Here is a 25,338-nt window from a genome sequence, read left to right as displayed (position 1 = left end):
CACTGCAACTGTTTCTGCAATTAACTGTGGGAGATGCCACAGCAATAGGCTTGATTGTCTTCCGCAAAATGTACAAGAGAAAGCAGTTAGCCTCCAGAAGCTAGTTGAGTGGGTTTCTTGCGATGCTGCCCTAAAACCTGAAGGTTTATACTGCTCACACAGGTCAGCATCTCAGTAGACCTATTCCACTCCCCTAGTGGGGGCCTGGAAACTCACTCTTCTTTGCATAAGGTACAAACTCTGACACAAAGTAAAGAACAACTCCACATTTCTACACTCATACAGATATTTAAAACCTTACATTTCATAACCAATTTAGGGTCTCTTTTTTCTCTTAGACATCAGGTCAATGGGCTTTTCATGATCAGTTTAACTGGCAGGAGAAGGAAAAAGCATGATTTCATAAAATCAGTCATTCAGTTCCTCACATGAAAAGCTGAAGTTGCCTCAGAAACACGGCTGCTTCCACAATCATCTAATTTTACCTCTTTTTTTCCCATGGGACTAGGCTTTAGAGAGGCTTCATTTATTTACAGGCCCTTCCACCGGGCTTCAGTTATCAGCCAATAATACTGTGGACACACACACTTCTAATGGCCTATGTTTTGAAACCAAGTCTAATCTGATGGCGCAGCGCCCAAACTCCTTTTCCAGCATAGCCATTAAAGGATGTAGGTTATTGCTGTTGTCACCATTGATATTTGTCATTGTAATGTAATTAGGGCTCTAAAATGATGCATTACAGCCCTTGGCAGAGCTTCTATTAAAATCTTTTCTTCTGCTCACTGAACTGCGACCTGCTTTCTGATGAAGAACAGACAGACAGCTTTAGCGTGAGGAACAGATTCATCAAAGTAGTATTTTCCAGCTCTGGAAATAAAATAAATAAGTAAATAAATAAATAAGAGGGCTACCTAAGAAGGGGAGAGGGGATGGAGGAAAGCAAACAGCATATTTTAATTTCATCTGACCGCCTGAAACTCTGATTGCATCTAACGAATGTTTCTTAGGACAATATATTTCCAGCCTGTGAATTACATGGTTAATCAGGGTTCTGTTCTGCTATCCATCAGCCTATGCCAGCAGTGTAACTTCCAATCACATTTATAGGTTATGTGGGTCATGCATCCTTGAACAACTACATTCACGGATATCCCATGTAAACTGGCACAGATTCTGAAATGCTTTTGCTAGTGTTACTGAATGTTATAATACTATTCAAAGCTTCATGAAAGCTCCTGATAAACAACTGCTAAATTATTGCCTGTGGATACAGCACGATGCTCTGAAATAGCAATAATGGCACAATAAAAGGGAGACTCTTCATGCCAAAATATAAAAAAGATAGCTTTTGCTGCCACAGTTTGTCAAATCTGCTAACCCACTAAGACACTTCTATTACTACTTTCCCTAAACCAAAAGATGTTTGGTTTTGCATAAAAGCACACAAGCGCAGAAACAGAAAAGATGAAGCAGACTCAGAAACAGAAGACTTGGGCTGGAATTGTCTTTTTACTGATGCAATACAAGGTTGTACTTGTGTCCATCCTTTGGGAGAGACCTACACCACAGTATTTTAAAAGTTCTGATCTCTTTTCATAGTTACTTATGTGGCATCATTTTTAAAAAGAGACGATACTTAAATCATTGTGCCAGAATCTGATCCTAGTAAAGGAATGAGAACTTGTATCAGTTAACAGTGCCTCAGCATTATCTCAGGGATACAACACAAGAGTAACAGCTAAGGTCCCCAGTTCAGACAACAAAATCTTTTTGATCAAAGCTGATAAGTTAAATGATACTTAATTTCCTAAACACACCTAAAAATCTGACCCCTTAAGTTCATAAGTGCCTATAAAGGATTCTGGAAAATGTTCAAAGATAAGTCTATGGACAAGACTATACCTCTGGTTCCACAAGGTAAGATAACCCAGTCCATTAAGAGGGCTCAGCAAAACTGGACTTTGGGGTACAACCACAGCTCAACAGCTATCAGTTGTAGGTGAAGGGGAGCATGTGATGGACCATTTGACTCCTAAATCCGTTTCAGAATTACAACATGGTGGTTTAATTCCATTTACCCTTGTCACAAACAGCTAAAACAGGACATAAGCACATGGTAAAATATGGAAATGTGTTTAAGTGCCTTAATTAGCATTTTAGCATATGTCCAAATACTTAGCACTGATGGAGATGAAAAGAGAAGCAAGAGTCATATAAACTCCAGATACTGAAGTACTCAGAAACATCCTCATAGATAGGGAGTTCAGAAAAAATTTGTTGCTTAAAAAATATCTATTAGTATTCCCCTTTTTCTGGAAAAAATCTAAATGATTCTGTAAAAAAAAAAAAAAGAGAATTGGGATTTTATTTATAGTATATAAGCTTCAGGAAAATATTTCCACTATATTTCACAAAGTTCCATGGTTATTACAATTATAAAAAAATTGCTGGTAAAGAATTACCACTGGAGGCTCTAGGTTTGTCAGTGGAATGGAAAAAAACCTACTATATATGTATTGTTGAAATAAAACAGAATAATAAAACATTATTGGGAAACCCATTTCAGCAGCCACTAGGAAGAAGAATATATGCAATTACGCTTTCAGAAAAATAATCTGAAACAACTGTTATTTCAGGTTTAATTTGTTCTACACAATGCAGCCTTTGCCAAAAAGATCAATCTAGTTTATTAAGTGCTTACCAAGAACACATGCAAACACCCTAAACAAGCATTTCACAAATTAGTGAGAACAAAAAACATTATTACACTGTATGAAACATATTGTGATTCTGAATAAAGCAAGAAAAAAGCTAATCTTAGTATTTCACAGAAAATTAACTCTTCATTCATAAAGAAGAATGTGTTTTGTTTTAATCACAGACTGTTGTCTGGAAGTGCTTACTCCAGTTCTATGGAACTAGAGGAAATACTGCAAGCCCTGAATATCAAATTTCTCCTCAGCCCTAAAGAAATGGTGTTTGGAAACCAAGACTCAAAGAGCCTAGTTTTGTAGTCAAAGGAAGTGGAGGGAAAAGTTCTAGATACAAAGGAGACTGAACAAAAAATTATTCTTTGCTAAGCCAACTGCTGATGTTTATGTATGAGTTGGATGTAAGCAGGGTCATCAGAGTGCCAAATAATCACGGGTCCATTGTCTACCTCACTTCCTTACCAAATTTCTTTTCAAATAACCCAGTTAAGCTCTTAAAGTACTGAAAACATGATAGTCAGCCTCTGTAAGTTAATTTACATGCCTATTTTGCACAAAATCCTGCAAACAGCAACACAAGCAATAAACTGGAGTGGCAGGCTTTTCAAAATCAATTTTCTAATGTACGTACCACTCAGTGGGCTGCTGAAGTGAACTGATAAGACACAGCTCTTATTTAATGTCTGAAGAATCACATGAAGCTCAACTCAGAAAGAAAGGATACATATTGAATCATTCATGTTTAAGACAATAAAAAGCAAGTCAAGTAAGGTGACATACAAACATGCATCAAGCCTGCCACCTGATGAAGTCAATGTTTTTTGTAAATATCAACTTTTATCAGCAAGTAGGCAAACAAATGAACAGCCTGGAGATTACCATAGTTCTTCAGTTTCTCAGGTTGCCACCAAGGTGCATCCTGCCCCACCCTGACACCAGAAACTGCAGAGCATCCAGAAAAAAGGTTGCAAGTGGAACTTGAAATGGCAAAGACTGGCTTCAATTTCCCTTCCTCAAAGGCAGCAGGAAACATTTGCTGAAAAATCAGACAGAAACAAGTAAAAGGACACTGCCACAGGAAATGTTGTTTCCATCAGTAGAGCTTTGAAGTCCTCTATAAGGTACTATGCCTTCACCTACAAGCAATCCTCAGCATTTCACTGCAACACTTTTTTTGTGAAATATGTCCTCATTACATAGGGCTGAGATATTTTCATCACTCTCCACCAGCTGAAGGATCTGACTTTATAGTCAGAAACACAGGAAAAAAAATGTTTTAAGCTTATAAACCTGTGGCATCACCCTATGGTTCAGAGTGTAGTATTTTGCATCTATCTCCTAGCTGCAATTAGGTCAGAATTTCCAATTTTAATCTTTCCCATCACTGCTGAAACACAACAGCACATGCACAATCTCCAGTCTCTAACTACTCAATTTCTACCCTCACACACCCCATCAAAGAGTCTGACCACAGTTCTGTATCTGCTGAAAATGGCAGAATCCAGTCTGAGCCTGCCCTTGTAACTATATGCATACAGTGGTTCTAGTGTGCAGTTTTAATTTAACTGGATGAAGAAAATTCTCTATTTATTTACATCACAAGTTCATTTATACTCTGTTTCTCAGGGGTGGCAGGAGAACAAGTCAGCAAGAAATACCACAGATCAGTAGTTTCAATGTGTACATCACAAAAAATTAATCAAAGGAAAAACAGTTGAGAGTAAAAATTTGTTCTCAGTTTGACTTGAGGTGGCCTTAACTGCCCTGAAAAAATATTAAGGAGGCAACATTTCATGGACAAGCTGAAAATATCTAGCAGTTGAATCTAAAAGAAACTATGCTTTTAAAATTTACATACATAAGGCTTTCAAAAGGGGGTTCTGATGCTCTTTTTAGAAACCTTACCACAAAATAAATGCTAAAATCATTTTCCCATTACAAAATAGAATGCCAATGTCTATTTCTGACCCCTCCCTGCACTTCACTTTCATCTGCAAATACACACACAGGAAGACTCAGAAAGAGCTACAGGCATCTAGTAGTCCACATACCCTATTCTATCCACTCCCTGTATTATGGCTAAAGTGCTTACTCTGGAGCAGTATGCTTCAAATGTTAATCACCAAGAAGCTGGTATGCTATCAGAGTTGAGAACTGTGAAGATTGCGACAGACTTTCAGTTACACCTAAAAGTTGTACTCTTCAATCTTGAAGCTTGCAGAAAACACGACAATCAGTGGCAACACACAACGTTCTGACAAGAAAACTACGTTTCTTAGTAAGTGTTGTGTTGTTGCAGGTTTTAATGAACTACATAAAGCTGATCAATAAACTTGCTGAACTCAAGTTTATTTTCTTCCAAATTCGTCTGGAGCTCACAAATCAGTCTTTCTCCATCAGGAACAAGGCTACCATTTCTTTTCGCCTCTGGTTTCCTTTGCTTAACCTGACTCAGCCCTGCAGGTTATGAAAGGTGGAGCCCATAGCCTGTCTGATTCATTGATAATCACACTTGATCGTGTTTGCTTCCCAAAAGATAATATGAGGAATAAGCACACTGATCTATTTGATGGATTTGTTAGGTCTGATTACAAGAATTCTTAGAGTGTTTGAAAACTTTGTCATGTTTCGCCTTCAATCCTTCATCTCTTCTACCTACCCAGCAATTTCACAATACATCGTGAACAGCAGTCAAGGTATTTATTTAAAGGAAACAACATTTTAACTCATCTTCTGTTGCAAATATGCTGTTGTACCATGAACAGGAGCAATACTCAGATGCAATTTCCGTAGATTAACGTAACAGATTTTAGTATTTGAAATAATAGACAAAAATACTACCCCTTTTAAGCCAATACAGAAGCATAATTTTAACATCCTTGAAAGAGATGAAAGAACAGTACAGTGAATTTTGCGGCAATGATATAATCAAGCTTCAATTTTGAATCCTTGTAAAGACAGAAATTCAAATAAATGCTCACATTTAAACCAAGGGAAGTATGATACCTGTTAATTCTTTCTGAGGATAAGTAAATGTTTCATGTTCCTTGGTGGTCTTTATCAAGTTCCAGTTTCAAACTCGTAATTTCCTCATGCTTGAGAAGGCAATGCCACAGTCCTACTGAAGCACCAACTGAAAACTTCCATATTGCAGCACCCTATATGGAAGGGCAAGGTAGGATGAACGAACTATCTACCCATCTTGTTACTAGGGGTTTACACCATACTGCATATGATGACACAGCCAGTGAGGATCCCCATTCCCTTTCTCTGGAGCAGGTTGCCCTGAGAGTAAGGGGGACAGTACCAAGGAGCTAGCGAACCAAGTGCATTCATCCAAGGAGCAAAGACTGGAGGTTCCAGCATTCCACACATCTCTGCCACCACCCAGTTGATACTGACTCACATTCACATTTTCGAAGTAGAAGACTTGTTCCGACAACTAGCTCAGCAGGAAGGGATTCCTGATGAAGCAGAATGCTGCTTTCCAAAGAGGAACAACAAAAAAAGCCTGTAATTCCAACTCCTATTGAGGAGAAAATATTGATATAAGTTGTCATTGCTCATAATTTAAATCAGTGGAGATCATAACTATCTCTGCTGAAAATAACTCATTCAGATTCCAGCATTTCTGCAACTAGGATTTCTTGCTATTTTTTGTCCTAAGTGATAGAGAACAAGGAAAGTACAGGTAATTTAATCCTTCAGCATGTGAATACCTAACAAGTGGTAGTTTCACTAGGGAAATACATCTAAAATAATCAGGCAGTTTACGATTCTCTTTTAAGCCTTCCTAAGAAGACACATCTGCAAAGCAAATGCTAAGACATTTGTAAGACATGCACTCTTAATATGTTCAGGAAATTCACCTGTCCAAGACAGCAGGATGCACTAAGTACATCTTCACATTCAATTCCTTTGAATGGCATTCCCCCAGTGAAACTCCTACCAGAACAGCGAGACTCTGAATCAAGCAAAACTAAATGGCATTTATCTTTAAAGTACATCAGCATTATTGAAATTTTCAAATACTCTTTATCCATGAGGGATTTCAACATAAAATAATTTTAAAGAAACGACAATTTTAAGAAAATGCCGTAAGAAGCAGAACAGGAAGAATGGAGCAAGAACTCTCTGATTAGAAAATGTAAATTTTATGGAACATTTTCCAGTGTGTAACTCCTGTGAGAACATACTTGGTGCAGAGACCTACTATGAACTGCACTAATTTCACAAAAATGCTCAAGACACACCATATGTTAAATGTGCTTTCCATCATACTGCACCTACAAACTTTAATAAAAACATCTACAACGTGGAAATCACATAAAATTTAAGCAAATGTAGGGGGTAAATAATCAACCTCTAAACAAATTAAACATGCGATCAACACATTTCTCCTTAAACAAGTTCTTATCAGGAAAGGTATCAGTCAAACAAGATTCCATCATGAAGTTGTCTCGATTTTACACCCATGATTCCTCTTCTATAAAGACATCTGGGCCAGAAATATGGACTACACTCTCATCAGTTATGCTGTGTCTGCTCTTGAGATAGAGAGAAGGCTTTCACTGTTGCCTCATATGCACTTTAAATTGGCATAAAAACAGGCACTTGAAATGCACAGAAAACTTCATTTCTAGACACACAAAATCTTCAAGATGACACTTTTTGTGAACAATTTTAATCAGAAAACAAGAGCACAGTCAAGTGAGCAGACTACACGGCAGCAAGCTGCTCATCTTGTTAGACATAGTTCTCTGGGCATGGTAAGGCACTCTGTTTCACTTCCTCCCTGCAACCAAGTTGTATTGTCATCAACCATATCCTAAACTTTTCACCTCTCAGTTTAATATCATGATTTGTATAGCTGAAAGTTTACGAGCCACCTGTTAGATACCTGGTAAATCAAATCACCAATATCCAATTGCACAGTGAATTCGAAACAATAAATAAATAAAAACTAGTGCAAATTAGTGGTGGTCATACCAACTTGGTACTGGTCAAATGAAGAAATTAAATGCTGTGATCAAAACCATGAAAAAACCCACACGAACAAAAGAATGCATATTTATCAGTTAAAGCAGACAGCATGAGAGACAGCAAAATCACATTTCCATGGTCAGTTTGTTTTGGATTTTTTTAATGGATCTCTGGCTTTTTGCCATGGAGTAATTCTATGGTTTACCCAAATGCAACCTCTGGGCTTGTTAATTTCATATTTAGTTTGCTAGGTCTGTATTATTGCTACTTTTTTAATCAAAAAGGTTTCAGGCAAGCATTTAGATGAAAAATCCTAACATTTTTACCCACAGAAGTACACAGAGGTTCGATCTATTCTGGTTTATGAAAATCTGTTTTGCACAAACTATGATAATTATTCCTTTTTGTAATAGCAGCTTCCCATGACAATTAGAGACTTAGTTGTTCTATTCTGTTTGTATTAGAAATTTGCCAGAATACAAAAAAGAAAACCTTAAAATCACAGAATTACCTACTGACTGTTTGCAAACCTGTTTGTGTAAAATCATTATCTGTTTTTCAAAAAGGCAACAGAAAATGCTGGGAGGAGTAGAAAGGGAAATAGGTTTGATGACAAGTGGATAGCTCAGACTGTTTCCTTTGTGTGAGCTTCAGCGAAGATGAGAGAATAAGCTGGAAAATATTAACTTTCAATATAAAGAGAAAGCAGTTTAAAATTACTCATTTATTTATTGAAATAAGTCAGTTTTTACTATGTAACACGCCATGACACGTGGATGAAAGCAAAGGAAAGAGAAGTGAGAAAACATTTATTTTTTAAGTCTTTAGGAAGGGATGTAATTACTTTCACCATCACAAGTATAATTTCACTCATGGACATAAAACCAGAATTGCCTTAAACTAGCTATAGAATAGCCCAAGAAGCTGGAGAAATTATCAGAACAGTAAAACCTTGCCAATTCCTCAGTTATCAGGACCTGAGGAAGTCTGTTCAACAGTGGTTAAAGCACACCTGTGAGTACTTCAGTGATACTCTTGAATACCATCCACATGCACCAAACAGCACTTTATCTTAACTCTGTACCCGTAAACAAAGTCTTGAAAATAGATGCCATTTTCTGCCAACGCAGCCTAAAGCAATACAAAATCACTCTCAATATCTACTGCAGAACCTGTGTAGAACTCATTTGATACGGCTGTAAATTAGGCTTTTTGCTACTCTACTGACTAAGCTAGACTGCAGACCGAGATATATTAGAGTCTTGTTAAATTCACAGCTGTTCTGCCTCCAAAACTGGCACCCCTCTGAGGAAGGGTAACCACAATAGGAAGGAGCAAAGTGATGCTCAAATAAGAGAAAGCAACTTGCTTTACCACCTAAATTTCACTGCTCCATCAAAGTGGAAAAGCACAGCAGTATTTCAGTGGAGAGAACCACGTGTTTCTCCTGTATTATGCTAAAGACAGTTCTCAGATTAGTACTTCTTTTCCAAAGTCCAACTTTCATTTACACTCAAAATTACTTTTACAGCTTCTCACATGTGGGGAGGTATTCCATATACTGACCAGTGAAGATTCAAACAAAGCTGCAATCCTCATTGCTGAATACTAAGCCTGTTTGCCTAATCTTTTGATATTTCACACTGTCATTACCTCCCTTCCTTCCTTCAACCTCTTCAACAAATAAATCAAGAAAGAGCCTTGTACAGATTCACTGCCTAGTAGGTTGAGGCTAAAAAGAGACTGGGAAACTAGTTAGAGAGCTACACCAAGAGCCTACCTTGGACTAATTCTGCACAGTTCCACATAGAACCATCAAGCACAAAAAAGTTTATCCAAACCTGTATTTTCTCTAACTTTACAATATAATTGCTTCTACCAGAGAATCAAGATCCCACTGCACTGCAGCCCCTGCATTTATAGCTATACATGCATTGCAAAGATTTGCACATGCAGGTGGCAGGCACGGACACACACTATCACAAGGCAAGAAAGTTTGTTTCAGGTTTCCCAAAAAAATTCCACCCCGATAAAAAAAGTACTATTATCTCATTGTCCAGATGGAGAACAGAAGCTGATAGGATAGACTACCACAGGCAAACTTCCTTAACACAAATCAAAGCATTGACTTTATTACCACTGAAAGGCACATCCCTAGAGCTATTAATTGCAGCTGGATGGAAGACAGCAGAATTCACACGGGAAGCAAAAGAAGGACAAAACTGTCTTGGGAAAGAGCACTCTGCCCCAAGCACAATGCTCTAGGAGATAAACACAGTCACTCCTAAGTGACTCCCATCTAATAGCATCCCACTTCCCATTTTTTAACATACTGCTCTCCAAACAATTCTCTGTGGTAAGGGCTATGCTTCAGGAAATAGTATTACTTCCACTTCCCAGACAGAGATCTGAAGCAGTGAAAGCCAGAGGTGAAGTCTCCAGAAGGTATGCAATTGAATTTTTAAAAATACGTAAACACACTAGACATGTAATTCAGCAGAAAGTTAGCAACAGGTAAATGCTCAAGATTTTCTAGAATTCCTAAGCATGTGGGGGTTTCTACTCTTATCTACAGATACATAAATGGTACCTTTGCATCTGAAAAAAAACAAGGCACATCACCACAAAAATTTAGGTATTAAAATCCCAAACTTTGATCTTCACCCCCCCTTTGATTCCCCACTCCGGACTGACACAATGCTGAAGTCACCAAAAATACACAGAAGTCTCCATATCCAGGACTGAACTCTGCCAGAATTATTCCTACATAAAATACAGCAGCAGCACACTTAAAAAAAAAAAGGAGTGGAGAACAGATAGATTTCTATGTAACAGCTTAGTGGTTAAAGAGTTTAATCAGAGCACTATATGCATTACTTCAGTTCTTTCTTTACTTCTCCTTCCCTGTCTAATAGGCTTCTGTGAGCACTGGAAAGACTCTCAATTTTTTCACTGGAGAAGGAATGTCTCTTTTCCAGTTCCTGCTCAGAATCATCATACTTGAAGAAACACTGCAGGCTAAACCGTGGCTTTGGGGCAGAGATTGGAACCCAGTAAACTTGTCCAGCTGGCCAGAGTCTTTCCGAGGGGACAGCACAGCATGTGTCTCTCCTCTTTCAGTTGGACTGAATCATAAAGGATCTCGTGCAAACCAGATAGCTTCCTGGTGGGTATCCCAGTCATTTTCCTGGGAGAGAAGAAATGTGGGTCTCACTAGCAGAACAGAAAAATAGCTGAACTATGACGAACCAAGAACGTTGCCTTCAACAGTTTTTTGTTTAAGAAAAATCAGTACTATGCTTATACTTTCAAATAAATTTCAGGTGCCACTCTTCAAAAGGTGATTCTGAGAACTACCAAACCAAGGCAGCATGCCCTGGCAGCATCAACTTTGGTGGCTCAGCCTTCAAGCAGTGAGGTATCCGAGACACTCCTGCGACCTCAACGTTCCCCTCTGAGCTACCCTTTCATATGTGATGGATTTCTTTGGCACTGTACTGAATCTCTTAACTCATCCCCACACCACAAGCATTTCTCTGCCCTTGTTCAGTGAGCCCTGCAGCCCAGTGGTACAAAAGTGCCCACAGCATTGCTCCCATCTCGCTCCAGAGAGCAGTCAAAGTGGCTTGTCCAAGGTCTCACAGGAAGCCCCTGACAGCATAGTCTGGAAACTTGCATCTGGATTCCCCCCAGGCCCTAGATCCTGGGAGCTGCATCTCATCCACCTAAGAGCTTTCTGCATTGCTTCACATTAATACAGAGAGGCATTTCCCATGTCTACAGATTTTCGGGCTCTCCAGGTTCTATCACAGGCTTTAAAAAAACCACTCTTGACCCTTAATGCAGTGCATACTTACAGCTGCAATTTTTTTTTGAAAATGTGTAAACTAAGATTATCCCAGGATTCTTCTCACCTACATAAAGATATGTTAAAAATCAATGTATTAGAAGAAATACACATGAGTTCCAAGCAGAAAAGAGAGCTAGTAGTAACTAAAGAAAGGACAAAATATCCTAATTTCCTACATTCGCAAGGCCTGTATGTCCATTTGACTGAAGGCATAGTTGTAAAAAAAAATTTTGCATATTCAAAGAAGCTGGATGTATCTGCAAAGAAAAGTCTTTCATCTTTCCACAGAGGTAGGTTTTAAGCGTGTAGCAGCAAGGTTGCTAATGTTAGTTTTAAAAGCATCTTGTATACATACTTGAAAACTCATCTTCAAACAGAAAACCTACAACCTCAGAAAAAAAAAAAAAGCAGCCATATTTATGCTCATGGGGGCTTTCCTCTTGTACAGCCTTATGGTGCTGTTGCTTTTTACATCTCTATCTACATGATCTAACCTAAGTAGATTGTGGTTTTAGACAAAATGTCAGAAATAAACCATTCCTCAGAAATTTCCAGGACACCACAGGCACATAACTGCAAGAATTTTTCTTAGGCTGACAACAAGTGAAACATGTTTTGGTGTTGTTGGTCTGTAGAGATAAAACGGGCAATATTGTGGGGGGGAGAAAACTAAATGCCTTGTAGATATACATGAAAGATGTTCTTCTCATGGCCTTCACATTAAAGACATTGCTTCATTCTCCTTAACAGCCATCTCCAGAAGAACTTGGAAGCACAGATGCAAAGGAAGCAAGATACCACTCTTGAATGAATTAAACCAAGAACTTATATACAATTCACTTTTCAAGAGCAAATGCATTACAAGTAACTCTCACAAGTAACTCAAAGTCCTTCGACGTTTGGATGAAGTCAGCATTGATATTGCTTTAGAGCAACAAATAAGCAGGAAACTCTCATCAATGCTTGATTTTGGTGGTGTTGTAGTTATTTTTTAGGACAAGACAGAAAGAAAAGATACAGTTTGCTGCCAGAAATTAAGAAGTACTAATAAAAATTGTAAATAAGAGACATGTTCAGACTGCAACAGCCTTCTGCAATTAGGACAGAAAGTCTACTGATTAAACTGTGGATAAGAATAGACAACCTATCCTTTGTTAACACACTGAGACAAACATACAGGGTATGTTTTATGCCCGAAGTCTTCCCAATCTTCTTGTGTTATAATTTTAAGCAAAGGCATCTACTGCATATTTTAAGAAAAGGCACCTACTTTGTACCTAGTCAGGTGCTTTACAAAATTACAGCAAGCAGACAGTAGTCATGTTGTAGCTGACTCTCTTTCACACATCAGCACAGTACCATCTTTCAAAGGCATCACTAAGAAAGTGGATGGCTGTCACATAGAGTGAACAGTAGTGCAGGGAAATAGGAGATGTGAGAAGAAAACCAACTGAAGAACTTCCTCCAAACATTTCTTATTCTTTGCCTTCTCCCCCAAGCCAATAGTCCGGGGTGTTTTGGACAGCTTTGGCCTTGTCCTCCCCCAAATGTTACAAGAAGACCAGACTTGTTTTGCATTTTCAACTTTTATCTCCAAATACAATTAAAAGAGTTGCAGAAAGGAGGATAAGTCGAGTATCTGTGGTGTTCTATCTCCTGGTAACCATCTGCAGGTACCCAGAGCACGAAATAGAACACATAGAAACACTGACTTTTCTCTGCAGATCCACAGTGCTCCACAAAATATGAGTACTGAACTCTTGCCTCCTGCAGCAACCACAGAAAGGTGGTTTCCTCCTGCAGCTACCATAAAAATTCAGCAGTTACTCATATCCACCTCAAAGACAAAACCATGACACAGCTCAGCTCAGCTCAGCTGCTGGCTCTCAAATGCCCACGGCGTCCATGCTGCCACTGGCTACTTGGCTGTTAAGCAGCTAAATGGTGGCTTGTCCACCTCACACCTAACATAGGATCTCCCAGAGTGGACAGGTAGCTGGTCAGAGACACTGGCAGAGCTACTGACAGAAACCTAGCCCTTCACAGTCCTCAGTGAAGCAGCTGTCATGAAAACACATGGACAAGCACTGTCACAAAGCTGCACCCTTCTCCAAGCCTAAGCTAGGCTGCACTATAGTTATTTCATCTCCCTTACACTTACTAATAGGAAAGCTTAATATGAAAACAGCACTGTGTTTTCAAAAGAAGTTGAGAATCATTTCAGATACGAGGCATGGCTGAAAACTTCATATTCATCCCTGGGGAAGCGTAGAAATGGGGAAAAGTGGCTGTCCAAGATAAAAACTTTGCTCAATGATTGCTCCATTTTCCCCTGGTCTTAAAAAGTAAAATTTGAATCAAATGATAAATAGGAGAAACTGAGATCTTGCAAATCTGAGCATTTGCTGTCACTGCCTGCAAGTACCACGACATTTTATTAAGTATTTGCAGAGAAGCATGTATTGGCCTTGCTGTGTTTTGATCTATTTGATTTAGGGTTCAAAGTCAGAAAAAACAAGGGGATAGGACCTCATTTGCTCTCTGTCATAGTACACCTGCATCACTGGCTACATCTGTAACTGAAACCCAGGTGATGTCTTTAACAGGAGCTTCATCATGCCCTCTACATGGTGCTACTCCAGTACCAACCACTCAGTCCTAGGGCAATCACTTCTTTCTGGGGTAAGCCAGAACATGGTTGGAGGGGTTTTTTTTTACTTTTGCAAATTCTTAAACAGTCAGGACACTATAGGAAGCCACGCACATAAGCAGACAGAGTACTACAAGAGAAGTTTACTGTCCTTAAGATGGAAGAAAGACCACAATTTTTAAAAATTAAATGTTCTCAGTGATCATACACAACATGCACACAGTATACAACATATGTCAAACAAAATCTAGTGCCATTACCTATTGTTATGCAGATTCTTTATAGCATGAAGGGGACAAATTTTTACTTCTGCTCAACTGTGAGATGTTCTGTTGAGGTTTTTTAAGCAAGAAAAAAGAAAAGCACACATTCTCATTGCCAGTGTTTCACATCCCAAGCATAACAGTGAAAAGATTTTCTGCTTTGAAGAATCTGAATTTCATCCAGCAAATGTCCAAAACCTCTGGCAGTAAAAGATTCTGCACAGAAACCATTTAAGCAGACCAAGAGAAAGAGGCCAAGTTAGAAGATACCTACTCAAAACTATGCCCTGTGTTACCTTTCCTTCTAATGCAAAAGAAGAATTGCCACCATCGTATCTGTGGCATCTTATGATATATAATGCACAAAAACTACTCATGTAGTTTTATAGTTTGGTATTATTTTTTCTTAGCAGAGTACACATCACACATTTTCTGAGAGCAGGAAATTATGACAAAAGTTGTCAGCTGTATCTCATACTCACCTCCACTGACTTTATCTTGAATGTTTTACTCCTTATTTGCAAAAATCAATTATGGAAGAAGACTGGAGAAAAAACTAAGTATGAGCCAAGCACAGTTTGACAGCTTAAAATTAGATGGCAAGTAAAAAGAGCTCCAAATTTATTATGTTTATCTCATGATTAATTTTCAGCCAGTCTCATGAAACTCAGTGACTGGCATGATTTAACATTTGGAGTTGGCAATACAGCATACCATACAACTACATAACCATAAAGAGACCAATTCAAGCCTACTGTGGGGACTATAAGTTTGACTTGCCTGACATTTGCACATTTAAGCGTCTCAGCCATAACACCGCAGCGTTCAATACCAGAGCATCATGTACCTGTCCTGGGCTAAGAAAAATGATTTCTTATGTCTAAATCCTATCCATATGGACAAGAAACCACTATTTAGAGTTCTGTTTATTATTTGTGATATATTTCAGTTATATTTAAAAACTATTATTTTTTAAAAAGTTATGAACACCCGCTTTTGACATTGTGCCAGTACACTTTCTGCTACACTGAATTACCAAGTTTGTACCACCACTAAGACAAACAGTATCAAAGGGAAAAAATTAGAGAATAAGTACTTCAAGGTAGAATTATAGAGTAGTTTAGATTGGAAGAGACCTTAAAGTTCATCTAGTTCCACTCCCCCTGCCAAAGGCAGGAACATCTTCCAGTAAGTACCAGTGAAACTATAAAAATATCATCTCGAACCAAAACAAAACTTGTAAATATACAGATAAACAGAAAGGCAAATAGGTATTCTTAAAACCACTTTATATTTTTGTATTTTAAAATAAAGATTAATTCTTACTGTGAATATTCAATTTCTTGCATACAATAGCATTTCCTGAGTGATGATAAGTTCAGCTTCAAGATACACTTTTGTCATCTGTTAGTTAATGTGTATCGGTTTATACATCCTGTGTTTCACATTATCATCTTTGTTGTGCTCCCACTGCATCTTGTAGCTAAACAGGTTTTCTGAAAGTCAGTGGCAAGATGTACTCAATCTGCAGACCACAGAAGTATTTTTGTAACAATTATAATTGTACTGTTCACAAACTGGCCCATGTTTGTGATAAACTCATTTCTCTGCTACATCCACAAATAGTACATCATGATTTTTCATTAAAGGGAAAAAAAAAAAAGACCAAATTGATAACTGTGAATTCTTCACATTTGACAGTCTTAATGTTAAACTTTGTTTGCCAGCTTTAATGGACCAAGCCTACAGTACTCATTGTGACTGACCTGTGCGAGCACCCCCTTCACTTTTGGTAACACAGATCAAAATCAGAATCTTAAGGAGCTTACAATAGCAATTATTTCACATGCTTGAATCTTCTTGTTTAAAGTTATTTCTGTTGCTGAGACAAGCACCCAAACACTTTCAAGTTAGCTTTATAATCACCTCTGCAGTCTTAATTCTACTTTTCTAATCTCTATTTTTTGCAGTGAAAAAGGTCCTCTAGGAAAACTGGTAATGAGATCAGCAATTTAGTGTATAACTAAAACCTGCACCATGATGCACACACAGGACCAAATTTACACAAATGCTGTAAAGTTTGGGCATCCCAGCATAGTAATACTTCACTTGAAAACCTGCTAATTAATGTTTTTTTCCAATGCTGAATGACATCAGCACTTCTTTTTTGCCCCTAAAAGGAAGGCAAATCTCACCACAAAAAATGGTGCAAAAGCTATATACAAAATGGTGACACAGCTTCTCTCTCTTGGTGGGTAGTAAGTCCTGACTCTTCAGCAGGAGCCTTATGCCCAAGTCTTATTTTCCGGCATGCTGGGCAAACCAAAAAGCCAGCAGTGGTGCCAGGAAGGAGGGGAGCTTCTCACTGCAAGGATACACATCACTTTTCCCTCTCCCTTCCCTCTCCCCCACCACTGTCCAAAAAGGGCTCAGGGTTCTCACCAGAACACTCTTCCTTATTGAAAGTTTCTTTCATTAAAAAAAAAAATTAAATTGCAAGAGTTTTTTATAAGGGAAACTGTTAGGAGACTATAACCACGGGGTCACCACTGGCCCCCTCTGTAATTACAAGTGGGCCTATAAACTAATACAGTCAGTATTAACAGTCAGCATAAACAACACAGGCAGCATCACGGCAATTAGCACCTTTCAAAGACAGAAAAAATGCTCTTATGTTTAAGCACTGTAGAGCACAGCCTTTTGTCAGTAAAAACAGAGCATATGTCTTAATTTAAACATTTGCTCAGCATGTTTTGTGCTACTTCCTGTGTCTTAAGCATCTGTCTGAATTCCCTAAACAAGCGTGAGAAAACGACATTTTCCTTTGCTGATGAATGGCAAAACCTGGTGATATGGAAGTTCATCTTGTATGCTATTCTGCAGTAGCAAGGGTAAAGGTTATTTCAACAATAACTCATGGAGTAGTGGCAACAACAAACTTCTCAGTAATTACCAGGACCTTTCCACAGAAAGGCTGCTCAACAGGTCTGAGGAAAAGAAAGCACAGAATCTTGTTTCCGAACTTAGCAGTTCGGAATCTTGTTTCCGAACTTACTTACTTATTATCAAGTAAAAGATTTCTGGTTTAACTCCAGAATAATACATTTTCTAACTTTTCATAAGCTTCTAAGCTTTTCTGTTGGCTTGAGAGGCTAAATAACCTAAAATTGGGACAAACAAGCCTCAGCTGTCAAACTAATTTGACAGCCTATTTTTTACATTTTGCGACTTTAATCGAAACACCACTTTTTTTTCTCTTCCTCTGTAATAGTCCTGTGTGAGCTGCAGTCTTCAAAATTTCACTTCTAATCTCTCTCATTTTGAAGTTTTTCAGTTCAGTTCTGATTACCCACTGCCTGTATCTCTATTAAATCTTTCCAACTGTTTACAACAGAGAACAAATTCAACCAGTATAATTTTAGTTCGCTCTCCAGCTATTTTTCGAAAACAAGACTATATACACTCAACTACTGAATGTGCTAAAGAAAATGTCCACACATGCATGCGTATAGATTCATGCCGATTCATGCATTACCAAAAAATAAAGAGGAAAAAGAAGAGTGCATTTTTGTGTTGCACAGGTAGCACGCACAAAACCACTTCTCTGTGATATATGCATTTTATCTCCATGAAGATGAGAAATGGTCAAAACTCTGCCCTAAATTAAACAAATTGGTTCCCATCCTCACCCCTTTACCAAAATAATTTACTAATGCTTAAGAAGCAAGCAGGTAAAAGGCTAGGATGTCATTACAGCCCATATATCAACTCAGTCAGCAATAAATCTCCCCCTACTCTCCATACTACTTTCTTAAATAGCTCACTATAAAGCCCCAACCTAATTAAAAACAGCTTTCTCGGCAACAGTGGCCTTGATTTCACTTATTTACACATTAACTGCAGCCTCCATTTGGCCAATCCAGTCTATTCCCTGTACCATGCAGGGCTTTTTATCTGCCCTGGACAGCATTTTCTCCAGCAGATGAAGTAGATGCCGATTGATTTGCTGTCGAGCATGGTAAATTAATAGCAACAAATTGCTGAGGGCCCCATCTCGCTGCTCCACCATGCTTCGGCAGTTTTGCTTTATTTGCTCCATGATGGGCAGCAGTCAAGCCTCTTCAAGTCAATTTCTTCTCAACAACCTGCAATACTTTTCAATGGTGAAAATAGAGCTATTCCTTGTAAGACAGAAATCAATATCCTATTGCCCTTAGAAAATGCTTAACAAGCAGTATTGGCAATCCACTTGGTACTAGAGGGTATCAGATATAATGCAAATCCATACTGCTTCCCTCCTCGTAGTTATTACAGTTTGCTAAAAGGTTCCTAATGCCATTTATCATCATTTACTATCGACTACTGCAGCTATGATTATGACATCCTATCAGCTAGCAGAGCCCTTCCATTTCTATCCAATTAATATTTTAGCAGCACTCAAATGGTTGCTGACCAAGTCTTGTAATAAAATTTACATGGATTGGACTGATTTTTTTTCTGTGATCTTAAAAAGTCATTTCATTTATTTTTTAATACCCAGCTTCTTGAAAGACTTAAATTTTCTTTCAAAAAATGCTGAAATCTGACATTCTAGCACGTGAATTAGTTCAAAGATGAAGGTCTAGCCAAAAGGTATGAATCAGAATTTATGTATTGACAGCTTTAAAACACATAGTCAAAGGTGAATACTATATCTTATTTATGCTTTCCATTAGTTCCATTCACAAATATCTGTTGTCTGTAGCCAAATATGGACACTTATTTTAAGCGATGATTACAGTTTTGATTTAAAACATTCAGCAAGCATATCGGATTACAGCAATTTAAATAAACTGTTTACCATAACATTAAAAGTCTAATTTCAGAAATTAAACTAAATGACCACCACCAAGTACCAACAGTATATTAGAAACACAGAGCAACACGTCAACTATTCATTCATAAACTACTGGCTGAGCCTCTTAAAAAGAGATGTTAAAAAAGCAACTTAGTAAGAAATGGACATCTTTAGACACACTCAAACATTATTATGGCATTGAAATTTAAAATTGTAGGGACATATCTGATCATACTCAACCCAAAATCCCTAAGTCAATGCCTTTTTTTCTGGAGTGTGTCCACTTTGAAGCTCTATTGATCATAATACAGAATATCGAAAATCAGCTTAGTATTTTGGGCTACAACACCATATGTGACAGCTTACCCTACACTCATCTTTAAAAAAAAAAAATTACTAATTTTACCAGTCTAATGCTATTTACTCAGTTACCAAAATTTAAATTAATTATGTTCTCAAACATAATTGTTAAAAATTGGCAACATTATGCAGGCTTAATTAAGATTAAATCCAATTTACTAAATGTACTTTAATTGGTACTAATTACATTAGCTTTCCTTTCAGAATGACAAATTCCCCATAGGTTTCACTTTAATAGTCTTCTATCAAAATCAACACAGGATGACTGATGATGAGCATCACACAAGCGGCGGGGAAAAGAGATGCTCTTCCCCCTCGCCCTGCTCCCAGACACACAAGCACACTCACTACCACTGCTTTCTGCACGTTTATCCTTCTATCAATTTGCTAAGTCACAGAGTCATGACTCCATCACACATCATTTTCTGTTCCAGTGAAAAATTTCTCTAAAAATAAATACTCTGTGGCTGGGAGCAGCCAAGAAGAACAGAAGCTGTAACAGAAAAATACACAAAGGTTTCAAATATCAGGGCCACCAATTACTACGGTACTTCCAAGGACTCCAGGGAGTCCTGCTCTTGAACCCTTTGAGACGCAAATCTAATAAGTGAATAAGCCTAACCTGATCTTGAGAACTAGGCCCAATTACGCCGAAGGGCAACTTCACTGCATTATTGCCTGCTTTCCATTACAAGGGCATCAAGCAAGTACATCTGGAAAAGAACCTGAGAGGAACCAAGGCTGTCTGCCCAGAAAAACAAATAAAGACAGATATGCCTCTGTGCTAAACTGAAAAAAAGAGAAAGAAAATATAATAAGTAGGTGGTTTGCAGGCTGTCTGTATTTCATAATGTGATAAACTGCCCTCAGGATTTTTTATGTGATTGAATTTAGAAAGATGGGGGGGAGGGAAGGGGAGAAGGGAAAAAAAAAGGGTGAACCACTCAATTTCAGCTGAGTTAAATTCAAAGATGGGAGAGGAAGAAAAGGGAATTTAAGGTGGTAGACTAAAAAATCTTTGTACACATTAAATGAAGCAATCAATGCTATCTATACAAATACCAAATTGCACCCTAATGCTGTGATAATAAAGCAAGATGGAAAATATTTTGCAGTTGCTGAGGCAAGAGGAGAAAGGAAAAACACAATGCTCTGGCAATAGAGGGGGAGACATGAAAGACAGGAAATTGGTATTAGATTTAAGAATGAGAGAAATTTTCTTAGCCGTAACTAATTTAAATCTACATCTGACAAAATATTTCAGTGTTTTGCACAAGAGTACAATAGTTAAAACTACTAATTTGAATAGACTGAATGCTGATGAAAAAAGGCATTTAATTAAAACTCAGTCCTTTGTAATCTCCACACTTAGTTGTCACTAAGTATTTAATTTTGGTACAGTATCAACGACGAGTCCATCACCATAGCTATATAAAATTTCTGAAGTAAAACATTTAGAAATTAAAAAGGCTTTTGCTGTGGGTTTTTTCCCTCGCTTAATACAATTTCATTACACATTGCCCTTGCGAGCTGATTTTTGTTGCACAGAATTTTGTGCAGTCAGTGTAAGTGTACCTACAACTAAGCGCTGTAAAAACAGGGTATCTGGAAATATAAACAAGTTTGACTGCAATGCTTGCTTTCAAATGCCGGTAAGAATTTGCTACTTAGGTGGCCTGTAAAGACTCCAGTCTTTGTGAATTGTTTCCATATCTACAACTTTACTGAATGGAGGTTTGTTTGGTTCTGGTTTTGTTTTCTTTTTTTTTTTTTAATTTGGATTTCAAATAATCTGAATATTCTTTTAAGAACAGACCCAACACCTCTGAGAGTCAATCACCAGCCTTGCCGCCTGCATTCATTACATGAATCAGGTCCAGAAAGTCACCAGATACATAAAATCTGATCAGCTGCAATCACAGCCTTTTCCTGTCAACCATTTGTTAAACACATTTGTTGAGTCTTCGTGGTACCTGTGAGAAGGACTCATAGAGGAATTCAAAAGGTCTACATATATGTCTGTAAAATAAGTTGTATGAACAAGGTCCCATAAGCTGCAAGATGCTTTGAGGCAGGAAATCCCACAGTCTTTGTATTTGTATGTCATCTAGCATAAATGATCGCAATAATTTCTGAAGCACTGGGATGCTGATAGAATACAAAATTTAATAAACAACATGAAAAAACTTTTGACTTCTATGTCTGCTTCCAACAGGACAAAGAAATCCTATTTTCACAACCCAGAGAAGTTCCAAATCCCTAACTCTGAATAGACGCATACAAAACAATTTTAAGGTGGTCTTTCTTCTCCCATCCAATCATTTATTTCTGCAGTTTACATTCCCCAGTAACCCCTGACAAAATGCTCAATCACTTGCTAAAATGAGTTGTCAGTATTAAACTCTACAATATAAAAAGTTCCCTTACTGGAAAAGAGGTCAGATGTTTAATTTATTCTCCTCTAGAGAAGGCTGAAAAACACATACTGCTGAATAAGAAACTCTAATTTACACTACCATGCTCCAGCTGACTAATCTCTTGCTAATCTTGGCCTAAGTGCTACAGTTCAAGGCATAAAACCCATTGCAGCCTTCAAGTACCTAAAGGGTGCCCACAAGAGAGCTGTAGAGGGTCTTTGACATGTAGGGATAGGACAAAGGGGAATGGCTTCAAACGAAAAGAGGATAGCTTTAGTTTAAATATTAGGAAGAAATTCTTTACTGTGAGGGTTGTGAGGCACTGGAAGGTTGAGCTCCACCCTTAGCAGCATTCAAGGCCAGGCTGGATGGGGCTTTAAGTAACCTGCTCTAGTGGATGTCCCTACCCATGGGGTAGGGTGGAACCAGAATACATTTAAGGTCCCCTCCAACACAAACCAATCTATAATTCCATGCTAACACCCTTGCAGAAAGCTCATTTAACCTTTTGTGTTTGAGATGATAAGACACTGGTTTTGGACAAAAGTCCAAGTAAGCAGCCTGAGGGAAACATGAACATGGTTGTGCATCACATGCATTTGTAGCTCCATCTTAAGTCAGTCTAGGTTAACCAAAAAGAACAGGCTTTTCCACATGCATTCCTTTTCCCAATACACACTCATGATGTAGTTATCTCTCAAAAAGTAAACCCCAAAGGTTTGAGGCCAGACAAAAATGAAGATACAACCAAAAACCCATCCCTACTCACATACGCCCTCCCTGTGCAGTATAAGATCACCTGCATGTGTAAAATCTACATGTGGAAAAAAACCAAACAATGCACAACTGGCAACCCAGACGGTAACCTACGCAGCCTGTATACCATACATGAGATGGAAGATTCAGGGCCAAGTAAAGAACAAAAAAAATTCCAATGCACTCAAGTATGCAATTAAAGCAAGTCACACAGAATACACATCTCTGTTAAGACTGATAAGAGAAATTACACAGAGTATTCTTACAACAGAATAAATTATCTACCTACCTGTTTATGCATCTCTATATTCAGCCCATAGGACATCTCGTAATACTAAGAAAAAAGAAAATTACTCTATTAGACTTTGCAATTCTGAAAGCTATTCTGAAATTCACTTTGACTGAAACATCTGTACAAAGACATACAGACTTAAAAACACTTATTTGCCTTGAAGAGTTCCTGGAATTGGAAAGAGCATATTTCAGAGTAAACTTTTTTTTTTTTTGCTTTATCTACAGTGCTTCATGTCAGATTTACAAAGAACAGCCACAAAACAAGGCAAAAACAGACAACGAAAATATCACAAAAAGTAATCATAACCAGAGTCAAACATTAGAAGCAGAAAATGCTTACGCTTTTATTCCCTAGCACACATAAAAGATGCCAAAAAAACAGACAAAGTGCTTCAAGCGTATAAACATCTAAATCAGCAGTGTCTAACAGACCAATTATTCACTATTTTAAATTAAAAATGAACACAAAAAAACCCTGCAATTAAATTACAGGGATAAAAAAAAATGAAAGTACATCCTGTTGTGCCTGAGTACTGCGGCAAACTCTGTTCAGTGCGTTAATACCAAACAATCTCCAAGATTTAGGCATGTCGGGCATTAAAAAGACAACTGCGAGCCTTAACATTAGCATGTGCTCATGGTTAAGATTTTTTCAAGGTTATTTAGGCTTTTTGTGAATACAAGAGTAATACTTGTGCATACAGAAAACGGCTAATCTTTCATAGATGTACAACAGAAGAGACAGTAAGAGCTCCTCTGTAGCTATCAGGATCCATCAAGCAATTATGTATTTAGACATGCATGTTATTTAACCAAGCAGACCACAACCACTGAGGAAATCCCTTTCACAGCTGAGGTCCCAGACATTCTCAATGTAGTGAAACGCTGATTCGGCTGCCTAAGTGCAACAGTTCTTCTAGGAAGTAGGCTTTGGATTTGTATACATTCATGTACAATTTTGGTTTACGCCCATCATAGAAAAAAATATTATCCTGAATGAACCGTTTTACAGAGATATGATCATTGGGAGAGATCAGCAAAAGTGAAAACATCATCCCCACATACACTACGGAAGTTGTATGTGGCTTTAAAGGGCCGACAAGTAATTTGCTAGCATTTGGAAGAAATGCCCTCAACTGCTTAAAAGCTGGTTTCACGCAGATACTAACCACTGCAAACAAGTTAAAAGACCCCAGAAACTAAGGATTTACAATGTAAGCACTGATGCAACCTCAACAACAGCAGTGCTACTACAATCTTCCTGTTCGCCTCCAGCAATCCGAATGTATGTCAGTCTCAGTATACCAAGCTAACAGACATTTAGAATTTGTTATGCAGCTTGCTTACCATGACATAATGTCGCTGCATCTCTGTCTTCTCACTGGCCAGTTTTTCACATTCTAGCTTTAAACTGTTAAAGACACAAAAAGTAAAAATCATGGATACTTCATGACAGTAAACTGACATTCCCCTGAGCGCAGGCTACCCCCTTTTTCACACATTTCTCCAATATAGAAATATAAATGTATATTCCAGCTCTTGCTTGGGATATCAGAGTAAGGGTTTGCAATTTTCCATTTTCAAGCAATACTGTGCAACTTCCTCATCTCCTAAAAGAACTGCATGTCTATGTGTGCATACATAGGAGAGTATTTTTCTGACATTAAAAAACTGACCACCGACACGAGTTCACAGAAGAAGCATGCCTATCTCTAACACTCAGTAGCTTGAGAAGCTACTAATGAAAACATAATTTAGGTTTCAGAGTTTTTATTTGAAAGAGTTTTAGAATTTCACTCGACCCATAGAAGAATCAAATGCATATCACCACTTCAAGAAGCACAAAGGTGTGGATTTTAATTTTGCTTTTTGCTATTACTGGTGAGAGAACTACAAATAAAATACAGCAGGTAATTTAAGAATACCGTGGTAAACACTAACACCTCCACTGTTTATTTTGTTTTCAGAAGCCCGTTAAGCAATTCTGCCAAAAGCCACTTGTCACTTTGAGGACACAGCGCTGTTCCACCTAAGGATAATGAAACAGCTCGCCGCCCCACTTCCAGGTTATCAGCACTTGACATGTCAATGAAAGGCGCGAGGGGGCCGAGCCAAGACAAGATGCGTGTCCTGAGCGGCATTTCGAAAAAAAGCAGAGGACGAGCCCAGCCAGCCACATATTTTTCTGTCAACACCCACTCACTCCCCGCAAGC

At 38.1% G+C, this 25,338-nt stretch overlaps 1 protein-coding gene across 1 annotated transcript in view; it reads right to left on the bottom strand.

Annotated features, from left to right (window-relative positions):
* TLE4 (TLE family member 4, transcriptional corepressor) overlaps positions 1-24,591 on the bottom strand; it is a 97,345-nt gene extending 72,754 nt beyond the window's left edge. The window contains exons 1-2 of the mRNA XM_018080921.1: positions 24,472-24,591; positions 23,120-23,164 (exon numbers count right to left, since the gene is read on the bottom strand). Of these exons, the coding sequence (XP_017936410.1) occupies positions 23,120-23,164; positions 24,472-24,591 (165 nt within the window). The remainder of the gene's footprint in view (positions 1-23,119; positions 23,165-24,471) is intronic.
* Between the last annotated feature and the right edge of the window lie 747 nt (positions 24,592-25,338).

Source organism: Manacus vitellinus, unplaced genomic scaffold (genome assembly GCF_001715985.3).
Source record: "Manacus vitellinus isolate BGI_N305 unplaced genomic scaffold, ASM171598v3 scaffold_50_pilon, whole genome shotgun sequence".
NCBI classification, from domain to species: Eukaryota; Metazoa; Chordata; class Aves; order Passeriformes; family Pipridae; genus Manacus; species Manacus vitellinus.
This window is presented reverse-complemented; position numbering and strand designations above follow the sequence as displayed.